Raw genomic sequence first — 13,770 nt, 5'->3', positions numbered from 1 at the left:
GATCAAATATGTTTTGGGGTTGATATATATTTAGAATACTATTCTGATTTTTATTATTTTGATCTTTTATGAATTTTAAAAAATTAATTCATAAAGAAAATAATTGTACAAAATTTATTTAATATTTAATATTCAACCCTAAACTCCTTCTGGATCACTAGATACCATGATTTGAAGTTGAATAATTCTCAAAAAATCATTTTTCCTCCCTTCTTCTTGATCCATGTGGTAAAACACCAGCATGGCAGAAAATTTATAAACACCACAAACGGTAAAGAAACCTTTAAAATATTAAACAAATTTGAATTTATATATTTTGGCTTGTAAAATTATTAAATAAATAAATATTAAATAAAATTTGTAAATAATATTAAATAAATTATTCAACTTTTGTAAAATTATTTAATTAAATCCACATCACTCGCCTTCCACTTTTGAATTTTCTCACTACATAATGCTTTACTCCATGCATAGTTGTTCCGATTGGGATGTGAGAGAAGACATTTAGAGGTGTTATCATACTCACCATACATGTTGATGACATTCTTCAAACTACCAGTGACGAGGCATAAGTATATGCTATGGTGTATCTTCATCAACACCTCTTTATGTGAGACTTGGGGCAAACTCAAATATCTCTTCACGATTGCGTTTGCTTATCAACAGGAAAAAGTTGGCTCTACCTTAAAGGGGTCATGGCTTGAGCAACTTTACCCTAGGGATTGTCGTCTGTAGTAGATTCCCCCTTGGTAGCTTGCGAGGACCTTTCTCACTACCAAGGTAATTTTCACCAGGGATGAATGACAGAATGATATCCACGGTTAAAAAGTTTATTTCTTCATGAATAATGATACATGATTTACGAGAACCGTTAATTCAATCAGGACGAAGAATAGAAGAACTTTTTTTCATTATTATTAATGCAGAGTCGGAAGAGTATGATAAAATATCTCTCCACTACTATCAACTCATTGTAATATTTGATGGTTTTCACAAAATAGTTATAAGAACACACTTTTATCTGGGCATGCATACTAATTCTGATCAAGTTATGAGAAAACAAATGAGAACATGTATTAGACAGAAATCCTTACATTACAAACATTTCAAGCCCATAATAGCAAAATTCTTCATCTTATGTTGGTTTTCATCCTGCATCATCCTTCAACAGTCATACAGGCACTCTGTCCCTGCACCAGTCTGCTGTCCATGCCCTTAACAGAACGTAATGACAGTTCGGAACGAACGGACAAGCCTCACCTGTGGTGAAGATTGAAGAAGAGGAGATGATACTATTCTTCCAAATAAGTGGAATAAGCTCATCCTCTGAACTCTAAAGAACCCATATTCAGACACTGAAAGACCATGTTACTTCTCCTTGGCAACTTACAACAGCTAAACGATATCATGTTACTTCTCCTTGGCAACTTACAACAGCAAAACGATATCATGTTACTTCTCCTTGGCAACTTACAACAGCAAAACGATATCATGTTACTTACCCTGAGCAACTTACAACAGCAAAACATTAAATAGCCAGACAGACAGCATAACTTATTCATACATCATCCACATGATTGACACGACCATGATTGACCTGTAGTGGCTTCTCATAAGACTGAAGGAGAAGTGAAGAGCAGACGACGCTGATGGAGGAAGCGGCCATGCATGCACCAGCCAGCCATGGCGGCAATCTTATCCCAGTAAAGGGGAAGAGCGCGCCAGCAGCGATGGGTACCCCCAGTACGTTGTATCCCAAGGCCCAGACATAGTTTAGACGAATTCTGGCTAAGGTCTTACGTGATAAGTCAATGGCTGTGGCCACATCCTCAAGATTGCTCCTCATCAGCACCACGTCAGCAGCTTCTAATGCCACGTCAGTGCCAGCTCCAATCGCCATGCCCACGTCAGCCGCCACCAGTGCCGGTGAATCGTTGACCCCATCCCCCACCATCGCTATCACCATGCCCTTCTCCTGAAAAACATATTTTGACCATCGGTTATCATAAGACATGGATAACATGTCAAAAAACGAAGTTTTTTTCTAGTTTTCAGAGTATGAGGTTGATCCAACACTGAGCTATTTTGATTCATTTCAGTCAATTTTCTTGGTTTAGACCATGAGTTAAAAAAGTAAAATATAATGAGGGCAAAGTGTGATATTGCACCACAAAAAAGAGGGAATTCAATAAGTTTTTAGTGCACCTGAAGTTGCTTAATCTTCTGGGCTTTGCCTTGGGGGGTTGTCTCGGCAAAGACAGTGGAGATGCCGATCTGCTCGGCGATGGCGGTGGCAGTGGCCAGGTTATCCCCAGTGACCATGATGCTGGAGATGTTCATGGACTGGAGGAAGGAGACTACCAGTTGAGCCTCCGGCTTGGGCGGGTCTGCCACAGTGAAAGCACCACAGAGCACCCCGTCAATGGCCACAAGAACTGCAGTCTGGGCCTGCCTCTCCGACTCCTTTAAGTAATTCTCTACGTCATCGCCAGTTGCCACTTGAAACTTGTGCATGAGTCTTCTGTTGCCGACCAGCACCAGTTTATGGGCCACGCGACCGCTCACACCACCACCTTCATGGACTTGGAAATCTTCGACTGGGGAAGGAGCAGGCTCAGGGGTGCCGTATTGCTCGCGAAGGTTCTTCGCGTGGCGGAGGAGCGCCTTTGCTAGGGGGTGCTCGCTGTTGGCCTGCAGGAGATGTTCTTGGAATTAAGAGCCTACCACTGTTCCAAAATCAATTGCTGATCTAGTTCAACTTTCCAAGTTCCTGATACCACTAGTTGCAATTAGGTGTCTACTACAGTGTTAAAATCTATAGCTGATCTAGATAAACTTTCAAAGTTCCTGATACCGCTAGTTGCAATTAGGTGTCCACTACAGTGTTAAAATCTATAGCTGATCTAGATAAATTTTCCAAGAGTCTACTACCACTACTTGGAATAAAATGCCTACCACTGCGCCAAAAGATAGAGCTGATCTTGTCAAACTTTCCAAGTGCCTAATACCACTCGTTAGAATAAAGTGCCTACCATTATGCTAAAAGCTGTAGCAGACCTTGTTAAACTTTCCAAGTGCCTGATACCACTAGTTGGAATTAAGTGCCTACCACTGTGCTAAAAGATATGTCTGATAGCAAGGAGACTACTACTCTTCTTAAAATTCTCTAGCCAGTTGTCTTCTGACAGATGTTTCATGTGTGGGAGGAGAGAGTGAAGAGGATGGAAAGTGGGGTGACCTCCGTAGCAGCGACTATGTCGCAGAGGTCATGCAGAGGCACGTCGGAGAAGGCCTTGGAAGTTACAACCAGCGGCTTCCCCACTGTCAGCGTTCCGGTCTTGTCAAAGATGATCGTATTCACCTGCGCAGTTTTATTCTTTAGGATGGAGGTAGAGACAAATATAGAGAGACATAAAAGGGTTGTGATACTGAATAAAATGGAGGCAGGGATGCACGTAGAGATTGATGGTGAGACAGAAACAGAGAGAACAATAGGAATAAAGATGACAATAGAGACAATAATTGAAATATGGAGATGGAGATAAATAGATAAAGAGAGAGAGATGAAAATAGAGATTAAAGTAAGAATAATGATAGAGATCTTGATAGGGAATAATGATAAAGATAATGTAAGAATAACGAAAGAGATGTTGACTGGGGCAGAGATAGAGATTGCAACTGAAGTAGAGTTTGAGATTGCAACTGGGGAAGAGATAGACATATAGATTGCGAATGGGGTAAAGATAGAGATTGAGATTGCGACTGGGGTAGAGATAGAGATAAGGATAAAGATTGCAACTGGGGTAGAGATAGAGATAGAGATTGCAACTGGTGTAGGGACATAGATATAGATTGGAACTGGGGTAGAGATAGAGATAGAGATTGCAAGTGGCGTAGAGATAAAGATAGAAATAGAGATTGCAAGTGGCGTAGAGATCAAGATAGAGATAGAGATTGCAAGTGGCGTAGAGATAAAGATACAGATCAGGACTGGGGTAGATATTGAGATCAAGATAGAGATAGAGATAGAAATTCCCAATGGGTAGAGATAGAGATAGAGATCGCGACTGGAGAAGATATAGAACTAGAGTGGTACTGATCAAGATATAGAGTGGTACTGATCAAGAGTGAGGTAGGGTAGGGAGAGAGAGAGAGATCGAGATTAAGGTAGAAATAGAGTAGAACACGCAGACACCCTGAGAAGCAGACAATAAGAGAGAGGGACAGAGACTAAAAGACAGCCGAGAGAGAGAGTTTAAGACAGAAATAGAGAGAGGAACACACAAACACCCTGAGAAGCAGAAAATAAGAGAGAAGGACAGACAGACGTTAAGACAACACAGAGAGAGAGAAAGGTTAAGGTAGACATATAAAGAGAGGAACGCACCGACACCCTGTGAAGCAGACAATAAGGAGAGAGAGAGAGAGAGAGAGAGAGAGAGAGAGAGAGAGAGAGAGAGAGAGAGAGAGAGAGAGAGAGAGAGAGAGAGAGAGAGAGAGAGAGAGAGAGAGAGAGAGAGAGAGAGAGAGAGAGAGAGAGAGAGAGAGAGAGAGAGAGAGAGAGAGAGAGAGAGAGAGAGAAGGGTAGACAGGCTCACCTTGTGTGCTTTCTCGAGAGCATCAGCACCCTTGATGAGGACGCCCTGAGAAGCACCTTTGCCGGTGGCCACCATGACAGCGGTGGGAGTGGCGAGGCCGAGTGCGCATGGACAGGCCACGACCAAGACTGAAATGCCAAACTGCAACGCCAGCTCGAAGGCATCCATCGCCTTGGGAATCCATCTTGCAGGATACAGACGAGCCTCACCCGCCACAATCCACCCCACCCATGTCAACAACGCCACGACCACAATCTGCATTTAAAAAGAGCGATCAGATTTCACATAATTATTATCGTCTGATCATGGAGAACAGGAACTCACTGTTGGGACGAAGAATTTGGAGATCGTGTCGGCTAGTTTCTGGACTGGAGCTCTCGCCAGCTGGGCGGCTTCCACCAGTTGAACAATCCGAGATAACGCCGTATCGGATCCGACGTGGGTCACCCTCACCAATATACATCCGTTTTCGTTCACAGTTCCGCCGATAACCTGCCTTACAAGAGAGAGATGCGCATCAGCGGGTGAGAAAGAGAGATAGATAGATAGATAGATAGATACGTAGATGGATGGACAGTGAGAGAGAGAGAGAAACAGAGAAAGAGAGAGAGAGAAAGTCAAAGAAAATAGAGACAGAGAGAGAGACAGAAAGAAAGAAAGACATAAATAGAGAGAGACAGAGACAGAAAGAAAGAAAGACATAAATAGAGAGAGACAGAGACAGAAAGAAAGAAAGACATAAATAGAGAGAGACAGAGACAGAAAGAAAGAATGACAGAGAGAAAGAGAGTGAGAGAGAAAAGGAGACGGATAAAAAGAGAGATAGAGAAAGACAAAGAAATAAAGATACGGAGAGAGAGTGAGAGAGAAATAGAGACAGATAGAGATAGAGAAATAAAGACACAGAGAGAGATAGAGACAGATAAAGATAGTGAGAGAGAGAAAGACAGAAAGAAATAAAGATACAGAGAGAGAGCGAGAGAGAAATAGAGACAGATAAAGATATAGAGTGAGAGAGAAAGACAGAAAGAAATAAAGACAGAAGGAGAGAGAAATAGAAACAGAGCGAGAGAGAGAGAAGTAGAGAAATAGAAACAGAGAGCGAGAGAGAGAGAGAGAGAAGTAGAGAAATAGAAACAGATAGCGAGAGAGAGAGAGAGAGAAGTAGAGAAATAGAAACAGAGAGCGAGAGAGGGAGAGAGAGAAGTAGAGAAATAGAAACAGAGAGCGAGAGAGAGAGAGAGAGAAGTAGAGAAATAGAAACAGAGTGCGAGAGAGAGAGAAGTAGAGAAATAGAAACAGAGAGCGAGAGAGAGAGAGAGAAGTAGAGAAATAGAAACAGAGAGCGAGAGAGAGAGAGAGAAGTAGAGAAATAGAAACAGAGAGAGAGAGAGAGAGAAATAGAAAAATAGAAGCACACAGAGAGAGAAGTAGAGAAATAGAGAGAGAGAGAGAGAAGTAGAGAAATAGAAACACAGATAGATAGAGAGAAGTAGAGAAATAGAAACACAGATAGATAGAGAGAAGTAGAGAAATAGAAACACAGATAGATAGAGAGAAGTAGAGAAATAGAAACACAGAGAGAGAGAGAACTAGGGAAATAGAAACAGAGAGAGAGAGAGAAGTAGAGAAATAGAAACACAGATAGATAGAGAGAAGTAGAGAAATAGAAACACAGAGAGAGAGAGAAGTAGAGAAATAGAAACACAGAGAGAGAGAGAAGTAGAGAAATAGAAACACAGAGAGAGAGAGAGAGTAGAGAAATAGAAACACAGAGAGAGAGAGAGAACGCTACTAAAAATAGCAAGGGGAGTTGACCTGACCTTGTCCCCAGGTCGTTTAGAGATGGGTTTCGCCTCTCCGGTGATCATACTCTCATTAACGTGGCTCTGGCCCTGTACAACAACGCCATCAACCGGAACTTTCGTGCCAGGCACTATCTTAATCACATCATTTCGCTGCAACAATTGAGTGCTAATCTCCATCTCCGACATGACACGTCCATCCCCTTCGACTGTTAACAAAATAGCGGTGTCCGGCGCGAGGTCAGCCAACTTTGATAACGCTTCCGAGGTCTTCCCCCTGACCATCACCTCCAGATACTTCCCAAGAAGGATGAAAGATATCAGCATTGCGCTCGTTTCGAAGAAATCTTCCCCTTCAAAAGAGCTCGAAAACGACGACTTCAGAAGGATGTACAACGAGTAGAAGTACGCGGCATTCGTTCCCAGGGCTACCAGAACGTCCATGTTAGCAGACCCACGTCTCAATGCATGGTAAGATCCAGAATAAAATCTGAAAAAAAAAAAACTTCAAAAAAAGGTTGAGACGCGTTATTTTTAAAGGGAATTTAGAACTGATGATACCTTCCGCCGATGAAGAACTGAACGGGAGAGCAAAGCAACCATCTGAGTAGAAGCCCAAAGGTTAAATTATTGTAAATTTTCGTTCCTACCCACTTCCCCAAAGGTTGAATCATTGGGAAAACCATGGAGAAAAGAAACACCGGAAGAGAGAACAGGAAACTCCAGAGAAACCGGTTTCTGTGCAAGTAAACCTCGCGCTGTCTTTCTGTTTCTCGACGCTCAGGAACATCCAAGAAAGCATCGTAAGAGTTTGGAAATCGCCCAGCTTCATGAACGCACTGCATCAACGATCTAGGACCGGTCAATTCAGAATCATAAGTGATGATCATCAATCGCCTGCCCAAGTCCATCTCAACGCTGTTCACTCCTTCGAGTCTTTCGATCGCTGTTTGTACGATTGCAGCGTCTTCTGAAGAGCGAATGCCTTCGATTCTTAGCTGGATTTTGTTTACTTCGTCGCCGGAGCTTATGAGATCAGTTCCAAAACCGGCGTCTTCGATCGTTTGTAAGAGTTGGAAGGAATCGGTGGTGTTTGGGTCGTAGTGGATTTTGGCTTCTTCGAGAGCCAGACCGACGACGGCTTTTTTAACGCCTTTAACTGCGTTTAGAGCTTGCTCGACGGATTCAGAACAGCTCGTACAAGCCATCCCTTTGATGCGAATACGGCACACGGCTACTTCTTGATCGGCGATTTCGGCAACTTGGAAGTCTAAATCTTCTATCATTTCTCTTATTCCCTTGACCTGAAGGAAAAAAAAAAAAATCAAGGGTAGTTTCACAGGATTAAGATCGATGAACCTTTTTTTGGGATCAGTGAAATTAGTCGATAATGATGGCAGAGAGATTCCCCCATTTACGATGTTGTCGTCGAATCTAACACGAGAAAGAGAAAAAAAGAGCATAGTACTTGTGCAGTGTTCTATCTGTCAAAGAACTCAATCACTGTTCATCCTGTCGATTCATTCAATACAGAGAGAGATCGAGAGAGATTTAAAGAGAAAAAGACACTCCTTCACTGGTCCATTCAATCGTGTCATTCGAAAAAAGGCGCAAAATAAAGCTGTTGGAGCACAGATGAATGGTAAAAACGTGGCACGGCGCGGTCCGTCAATATTTCTTAAAAGAAGTAAACGTATCGCCGGGAGTCATGATAAAGTAAACATCACCGATTAAATGAACAGAAAAAGCAGGGAAAATTGTGGGCTTACGCTGATTAAGTCGGGTCTGTATGCGATCACCACTTTCCCTTCAACCATGGAGGTGGAGACGGTTTCTACCCCTCTGTGCCCTCCGATTAGGGATTGAAGCGATGAAACTGAGGATGTCGACTTCAAGGGGAGAATTTTCAGCGTAACCCTCTTCGTGTTATCCCCTTTCTTCTCGGACAATCGATGAACACCAAGCAACGGTTCCTCGATGCCTTTTCCCTCCATCTCTATTCGCAAAAGAAAATTCAATTTCTAGTGAGTAAAATCGGAAGAACTGAGAACACTGCCTCATCAGAAGAAGCCCAGAATCACAACAACACGATCCCCATCTTTCATTAAATCGGGAAAAACTTGACCGGAAGCTAATCGAGTCGGAATTTAAATAAAAAAAACAGTCAATTTCTAGCGAGTAAAATCGGAAGAACTGAGAAGACTGCCTCATTAAAAGAAGCCCAGAACCACAACAACACGATCCCCATCTTTCGCTTGATCGGAAAAAAAACCATTGACCGGAAGCTAATCGAGTCGAGATAAACAAAAAAAAACAAACAGTTTTAAGATCAAAAACCTTCAAAACCCAAAAATCAAACGCCAATCGAAGGACGGGGAGATGAATACCGGTTGAAATTGTGCTAGGGTTTCTTCAATCTTCGCACGCTGGAGAAACGGCAGAGAAGCGAAGAACACGATCGATCTCCAAAGCCGCCCCCCCTTCCCCGCGTTTTATCCTCTCCCTTCCCCCCCGCCATTTAAATTTAAATTCTCCCAATACCAACGTCCACAGAGAAAAATAACTAATTTAATAATTTAGAGCTGATTCACTCCTATATATGACGTCATGAATGACATCCGTGGTTCTTTTTTTTGAAGTCAAATAATGCCACGTGGAGACAACCTTGTGGGCCGTGGAAGGCCCAATAGAGATAGGATAAGGCCCAATAGAGATAGCCGTCTACTATAAATAAAAGGTTGGTTTTTTATTATTATTTTGAATTGTTCTTGCTCGACAGTCTCGATCGAGCTCGCCGGCGATGGAGAGAAATCTTCAAACTCGAATCGTTTCGTCTTCGGTGAAGATCTCCAGATGTTCGTTCTCGCCTTCTCTTCATGGAAATGTTGATTGTATTCTTCCCAAGGATTCGCGCTTCTGCTTGGAGAGAGATTTCGGACCGCTGCAGTTCCCTTTTGATTATCAGAGCATCAGCTTCGATCTGCACAAGGCTAGGGATGCTGTGCATCGTTTTGTGTCGTCGGATCGATTTTCAGGTGGCATTTTCTCGTCCGTTGTTTTGCCGTTTCTTTGGTCTCCGTTTACGCTAGGGCAAGCAATGGCGGAGACGGAGCCTCCGGGGAATTATGCTAGGCGTCATGGCAAAGAGGACGAAGAGAGGATTCTCATTAGCGAAGTGTTGATTAGGAACAAGGACGGGGAAGAGCTTGAAAGAGAAGACTTGGCCGCGGAAGCAGCCGCCGCGCTGAAATCGTGCCGCCCGAACTCCGCTTTGACGTTGAGCGAGGTGCAAGATGATGTGCATCGGATTATCGAGAGTGGGTACTTTTTCTCTTGCATGCCTGTGGCCATTGACACCCGTGACGGCATCCGACTAGTCTTCCAGGTACAATTGTCTGAGTAGAATCAAAGAATTTGTTCTACGTTCGTCGTTGCCGTCTGGGATGAGCTAATGAGCTAATTTTCTTGTGTCGGTTTTACAAAATTTTATAGTGTTGCTCTGTTTTAATGTTTAAATTAAGTCGCAGAAAATGTCAGTGTATGTTCATCGAGCATCGGGCTCTTCTCTCTCGGGTCCCTTCATTCCTTCACTCCTTTAAACAGCTGAAAACCTTAATTTATAAAATTTCTTTACTACAGGAGCGATTGAGCTGTAAAAATTAATGCTTTTACTTAATTTTGAATCCTGTTCAACAATTGTCTTCTTCCAGTTTGCGCTGTTTCTTTTACTTTTTTCTGTTTTTTTAGCTACATAACAGCATACCTTGTTTTATTTAATACTAGGTAGAACCGAATCAAGAATTTCGAGGATTAGTATGTGAAGGAGCGAGCGTCTTGCCTTCAAAGTTCTTGGAGGATGCATTCCGCGATGGATATGGTAGTTTATTAATCATTTCAACATTCTATTTACTTCTCATGTTGCTTTATAAAAGCTGTGTCATGTTTGTTATGGAAGAGATTCTATTTGATTAAATCTTTGATGTTAAGTTATGCAGGAAAAGTGGTCAACGTTCGGCATTTGAACGACGTGGTGAATTCTGTGAATGGATGGTATGCGGAGAATGGGCTCTTTGGGCTGGTCAGCGCATTCTCTATGCTCGGATTTGCATTCTACAATTGAATCTGAACTTATCGGGGTTGAACCTGAGTTTGTGATTTCTTCGGACAGGTGTCTGATGTGGAGATTCTTTCTGGTGGGATTGTGCGGGTGAAAATCTCCGAAGCTTTGGTCAATGACATCACATTGAGATTCCTCGACAGAAAGACGTGAGTGGTGTTTGCTCATTTATTTTTCTTAAAGAGATTTTAGCCTTGTATTTTTCTTTTGAATTAATTTTAGCCTAGTATTGTCTTAGCTGACCATGATTTTCTTTTGTGGTGCTTCTAGTGGTGAACCAACCACCGGAAAGACAAAACCTGAGACAATTCTTAGGCAACTAACAACAAAGAAAGGACAGGTAAGAGTTCTAACTTTGATCATCCTTTCTCTCTCTTGCTTCTGATAACTTTGTTAGTTATTTTTTCTCCTTTGTCGTTCTTCCTAGAAGGCGGCTACTTGCGTTGGTGTTACCCTTTGCAGCTCGTGCATATGTTTTCTTATTAGCGGAATTTTGTGGAGGGCCAGAGAAAAAAATGCAATAGAGTTGTGGTCGAGACTTTTTTAGGTTATTAAAAAATTAGTATTTTCTTCGAGTTATTTTGCAAACATGGTAATAGGGATCACCAATCCCTGCCAAGGATATTTGCGTCATTTGAAATTACGATTGTTCCCTATATATATAGATATATATTTAGCCCTCCCCTAACTTGTGCAGTTAAGAAGTTGTTGAATGGGGTTGGCGAGAAATGAACTAGGCCTCTAGCCATTGCCATTTCCCAATCTTTCTTTTCTATCGTTATTCTCTGAAGAGAATGGCACTTCCATGTAAACAACTAATAATAGGTTCACACAGGCATAGAATGACGATTCTAACCTTGGTATTTCCATTACAGTTCACAATGAGGCACTCATTTTCTATCTCTTTCACTTTCCATCTCAAATATTTTGCTCATCGTCCTGTCGGTCGAAAAATCTTGCTTTGATATTCATATTCCATGGCAACATAGGTATACAGTTTGCTTGAAGGAAAGAGAGATGCGGAAACCATACTAACCATGGGAATCATGGAGGATTGCAGTATTATTCCTCAGCCTGCCGGAGGTGAAACTTTTTAAACTTGGGCTTTTATAGATGCTTAAGTTTTCTGCCGTTTGGCTGTAGTTCTAACAGTTTAAATTATGCTTTCGACAACTTTATCAATTTCTTCATTTGTAATTTTTCTAGATACTGGAAAGGTTGACGTCATCATGAATCTAGTTGAGAGACCCAATGGCGGTCTGTCGGCCGGCGGTGGGATTTCCAGCGGGTATGCCTGCGACCAGCATATCATCATTTAGGGTTTGGCTAGTCTGTGACAATGATGATGTGTGATGATGCATGATAAATCATCATCATCATCGTTATCCTCATTTGTGCAATCATCTCGATAATGAATTCGTTATTGTCTCCTCATTGTTGAGATGATTATGCCAATGATGATAATGATTCCTCATGATCGTCGTTTTCATCATTCACAAATTTTGACATCCATTTTGGTTAGGGAAAAACTGGCGAATTAGTTATCTAGATAATTGATTAAATGAGGATAACGATGATGATTTTCCAAGGTCCGTCGCCATCTTCATGGGATGGGTTGAACCCTATTATCATCTCCTTAAGTTACTAGAACTATTTCTCATGGTCCTAAATCTTGCAGGATAACTGGTGGCCCCTTGTCTGGATTGATCGGAAGGTAAATTTCTAATTCTTTTTCAAGTTTTACAGTGGAGAACAGAGGGCTGCTAAAAAAAATATGATTTATTATTTGCTTATATTCCCAGCATCGCGTATTCTCATCGAAATCTGTTCGGGCGGAATCAAAAGGTCAACTTTTCATTAGAGAAGGGTCAAGTTGACTCGATAATCCGCATGAACTACACCGATCCATGGATCGAAGGAGATGACAAGCGAACATCTAGATCAATCATGATTCAGGTCTTTTCTTCATCATTAAACTGTTTTCTTGACACCCGTTGCCATATTTTCTCACTTTTTGGAACAAACAGACTTCAACTACTCCTGGAACGCTTGTCCACGGCAATTGTCAACCCAACAATGCCAATGTCACGATCGGACGCGCAACCGCCGGGATCGAGTTTGGTCGGCCGCTGAGACCGAAGTGGAGTGGAACGTTGGGGATTCTCTTCCAGGTATATTCTCCTGCAAAAGTCAACCATAGATTGCCAAAGTCAACGTAATGACTTGATTTTCTTCCTCTTTGTTCAGAGAGCTGGTGCCCGAGATGACCGGGGCAGCCCGATGATCAAGGACTTCTACAGCAGCCCGTTGACCGCCAGGTGCTGGGATTAATCTCTCAAATTGGGTGGCTTCTCTTTTCGCCCGGTTGACCAAAGTTTTTTGTTCTCAGCGGCAATAATTATGACGACATGCTGATAGCCAAAGCCGAGACGGTGTACAGCGGTTCCGGGAACCATAACTCGCCGATGGTAATCTACGATGACATCACCGTCGCAGTTTTCCGGCGTTGACTTTGACTGTTCCCTTTCGCCTTCAGTTTGTGTTCAGCGTCGAGCAAGCACTCCCAGCTCTTCCTGATTGGCTGTGCTTCAACCGGATCATTGCCCGGGGTAGAAAGGGGGCCGAAATTGGACCGGCCCGCCTTCTCCTTAGGTATGCCCAAAACCCTAAACCCAAAACCCTAGGCCCGGACGATTAACTATTTGATTATTGCAGCTTGTCTGGGGGGCACGTGGCAGGGAGCTTCTCGCCTCACGAGGCATTTGCCATCGGGGGGACGAACAGCGTGAGAGGCTACGAAGAAGGCGCTGTTGGCTCGGGCCGATCTTACGTGGTCGCCAGCTCGGAAATAAGCTTCTCCATGGTAAGTCAACGCTGCTCATTGCTGATGTATGCCAGATGGAAAGTCAACGGGCTGACTTGGCTGTACAGGTGGGGCCAGTGGAGGGCGTGGCGTTTGCGGACTACGGGACGGATCTCGGGTCGGGACCGACGGTACCCGGTAATAAGCAGCTCTCATCCTGGCCCTCGATCTCGCGAAATTGGGGAATTGACGGTGGGGATTGGGTTTTGAACCAGGTGATCCGGCGGGGGCGAGGGGGAAGCCGGGTTCGGGCTTTGGTTACGGGGCGGGGATCCGAATCGAGTCGCCGCTGGGGCCGCTGCGGCTGGAGTATGCGCTCAATGGCCGGCGGGCCGCCCGGTTCCACTTCGGCGTGGGCCATAGGAGTTGACTTTGACTTTCTGTCCT

At 43.2% G+C, this 13,770-nt stretch overlaps 2 protein-coding genes across 2 annotated transcripts in view; one reads left to right on the top strand and one right to left on the bottom strand.

The window, feature by feature from the left end:
* Positions 1–1,378: 1,378 nt before the first annotated feature.
* On the bottom strand, positions 1,379–8,894 carry HMA5 (heavy metal atpase 5). The gene is made up of 9 exons (XM_078587586.1): positions 8,791–8,894; positions 8,173–8,397; positions 6,965–7,707; positions 6,422–6,893; positions 4,923–5,090; positions 4,599–4,853; positions 3,239–3,361; positions 2,206–2,691; positions 1,379–1,975 (listed from the first exon to the last, which is right to left on the bottom strand). The coding sequence occupies exons 2-9, from the start codon at positions 8,395–8,397 to the stop codon at positions 1,559–1,561; spliced, it is 2,889 nt and encodes a 962-aa protein (XP_078443712.1). The 5' UTR covers positions 8,791–8,894; the 3' UTR covers positions 1,379–1,558.
* Positions 8,895–9,177: 283 nt separating this feature from the next.
* OEP80 (outer envelope protein of 80 kDa) overlaps positions 9,178–13,770 on the top strand; it is a 4,674-nt gene continuing 81 nt past the window's right edge. Inside the window, exons 1-16 of the mRNA XM_078587742.1 lie at positions 9,178–9,788; positions 10,187–10,280; positions 10,399–10,481; positions 10,572–10,669; positions 10,791–10,860; positions 11,510–11,603; positions 11,727–11,808; positions 12,199–12,234; positions 12,323–12,476; positions 12,548–12,691; positions 12,768–12,838; positions 12,910–12,988; positions 13,057–13,172; positions 13,236–13,383; positions 13,452–13,521; positions 13,599–13,770. The exon at positions 13,599–13,770 is cut by the window's right edge and continues 81 nt beyond it. Coding sequence (XP_078443868.1) covers positions 9,204–9,788; positions 10,187–10,280; positions 10,399–10,481; positions 10,572–10,669; positions 10,791–10,860; positions 11,510–11,603; positions 11,727–11,808; positions 12,199–12,234; positions 12,323–12,476; positions 12,548–12,691; positions 12,768–12,838; positions 12,910–12,988; positions 13,057–13,172; positions 13,236–13,383; positions 13,452–13,521; positions 13,599–13,753 — 2,079 coding nt within the window. The 5' untranslated portion in view covers positions 9,178–9,203 and the 3' untranslated portion in view covers positions 13,754–13,770. The remainder of the gene's footprint in view (positions 9,789–10,186; positions 10,281–10,398; positions 10,482–10,571; positions 10,670–10,790; positions 10,861–11,509; positions 11,604–11,726; positions 11,809–12,198; positions 12,235–12,322; positions 12,477–12,547; positions 12,692–12,767; positions 12,839–12,909; positions 12,989–13,056; positions 13,173–13,235; positions 13,384–13,451; positions 13,522–13,598) is intronic.

This window comes from Wolffia australiana, chromosome 15 (genome assembly GCF_029677425.1).
Source record: "Wolffia australiana isolate 7733 chromosome 15, ASM2967742v1".
Classification (NCBI taxonomy): Eukaryota; Viridiplantae; Streptophyta; class Magnoliopsida; order Alismatales; family Araceae; genus Wolffia; species Wolffia australiana.
This window is presented reverse-complemented; position numbering and strand designations above follow the sequence as displayed.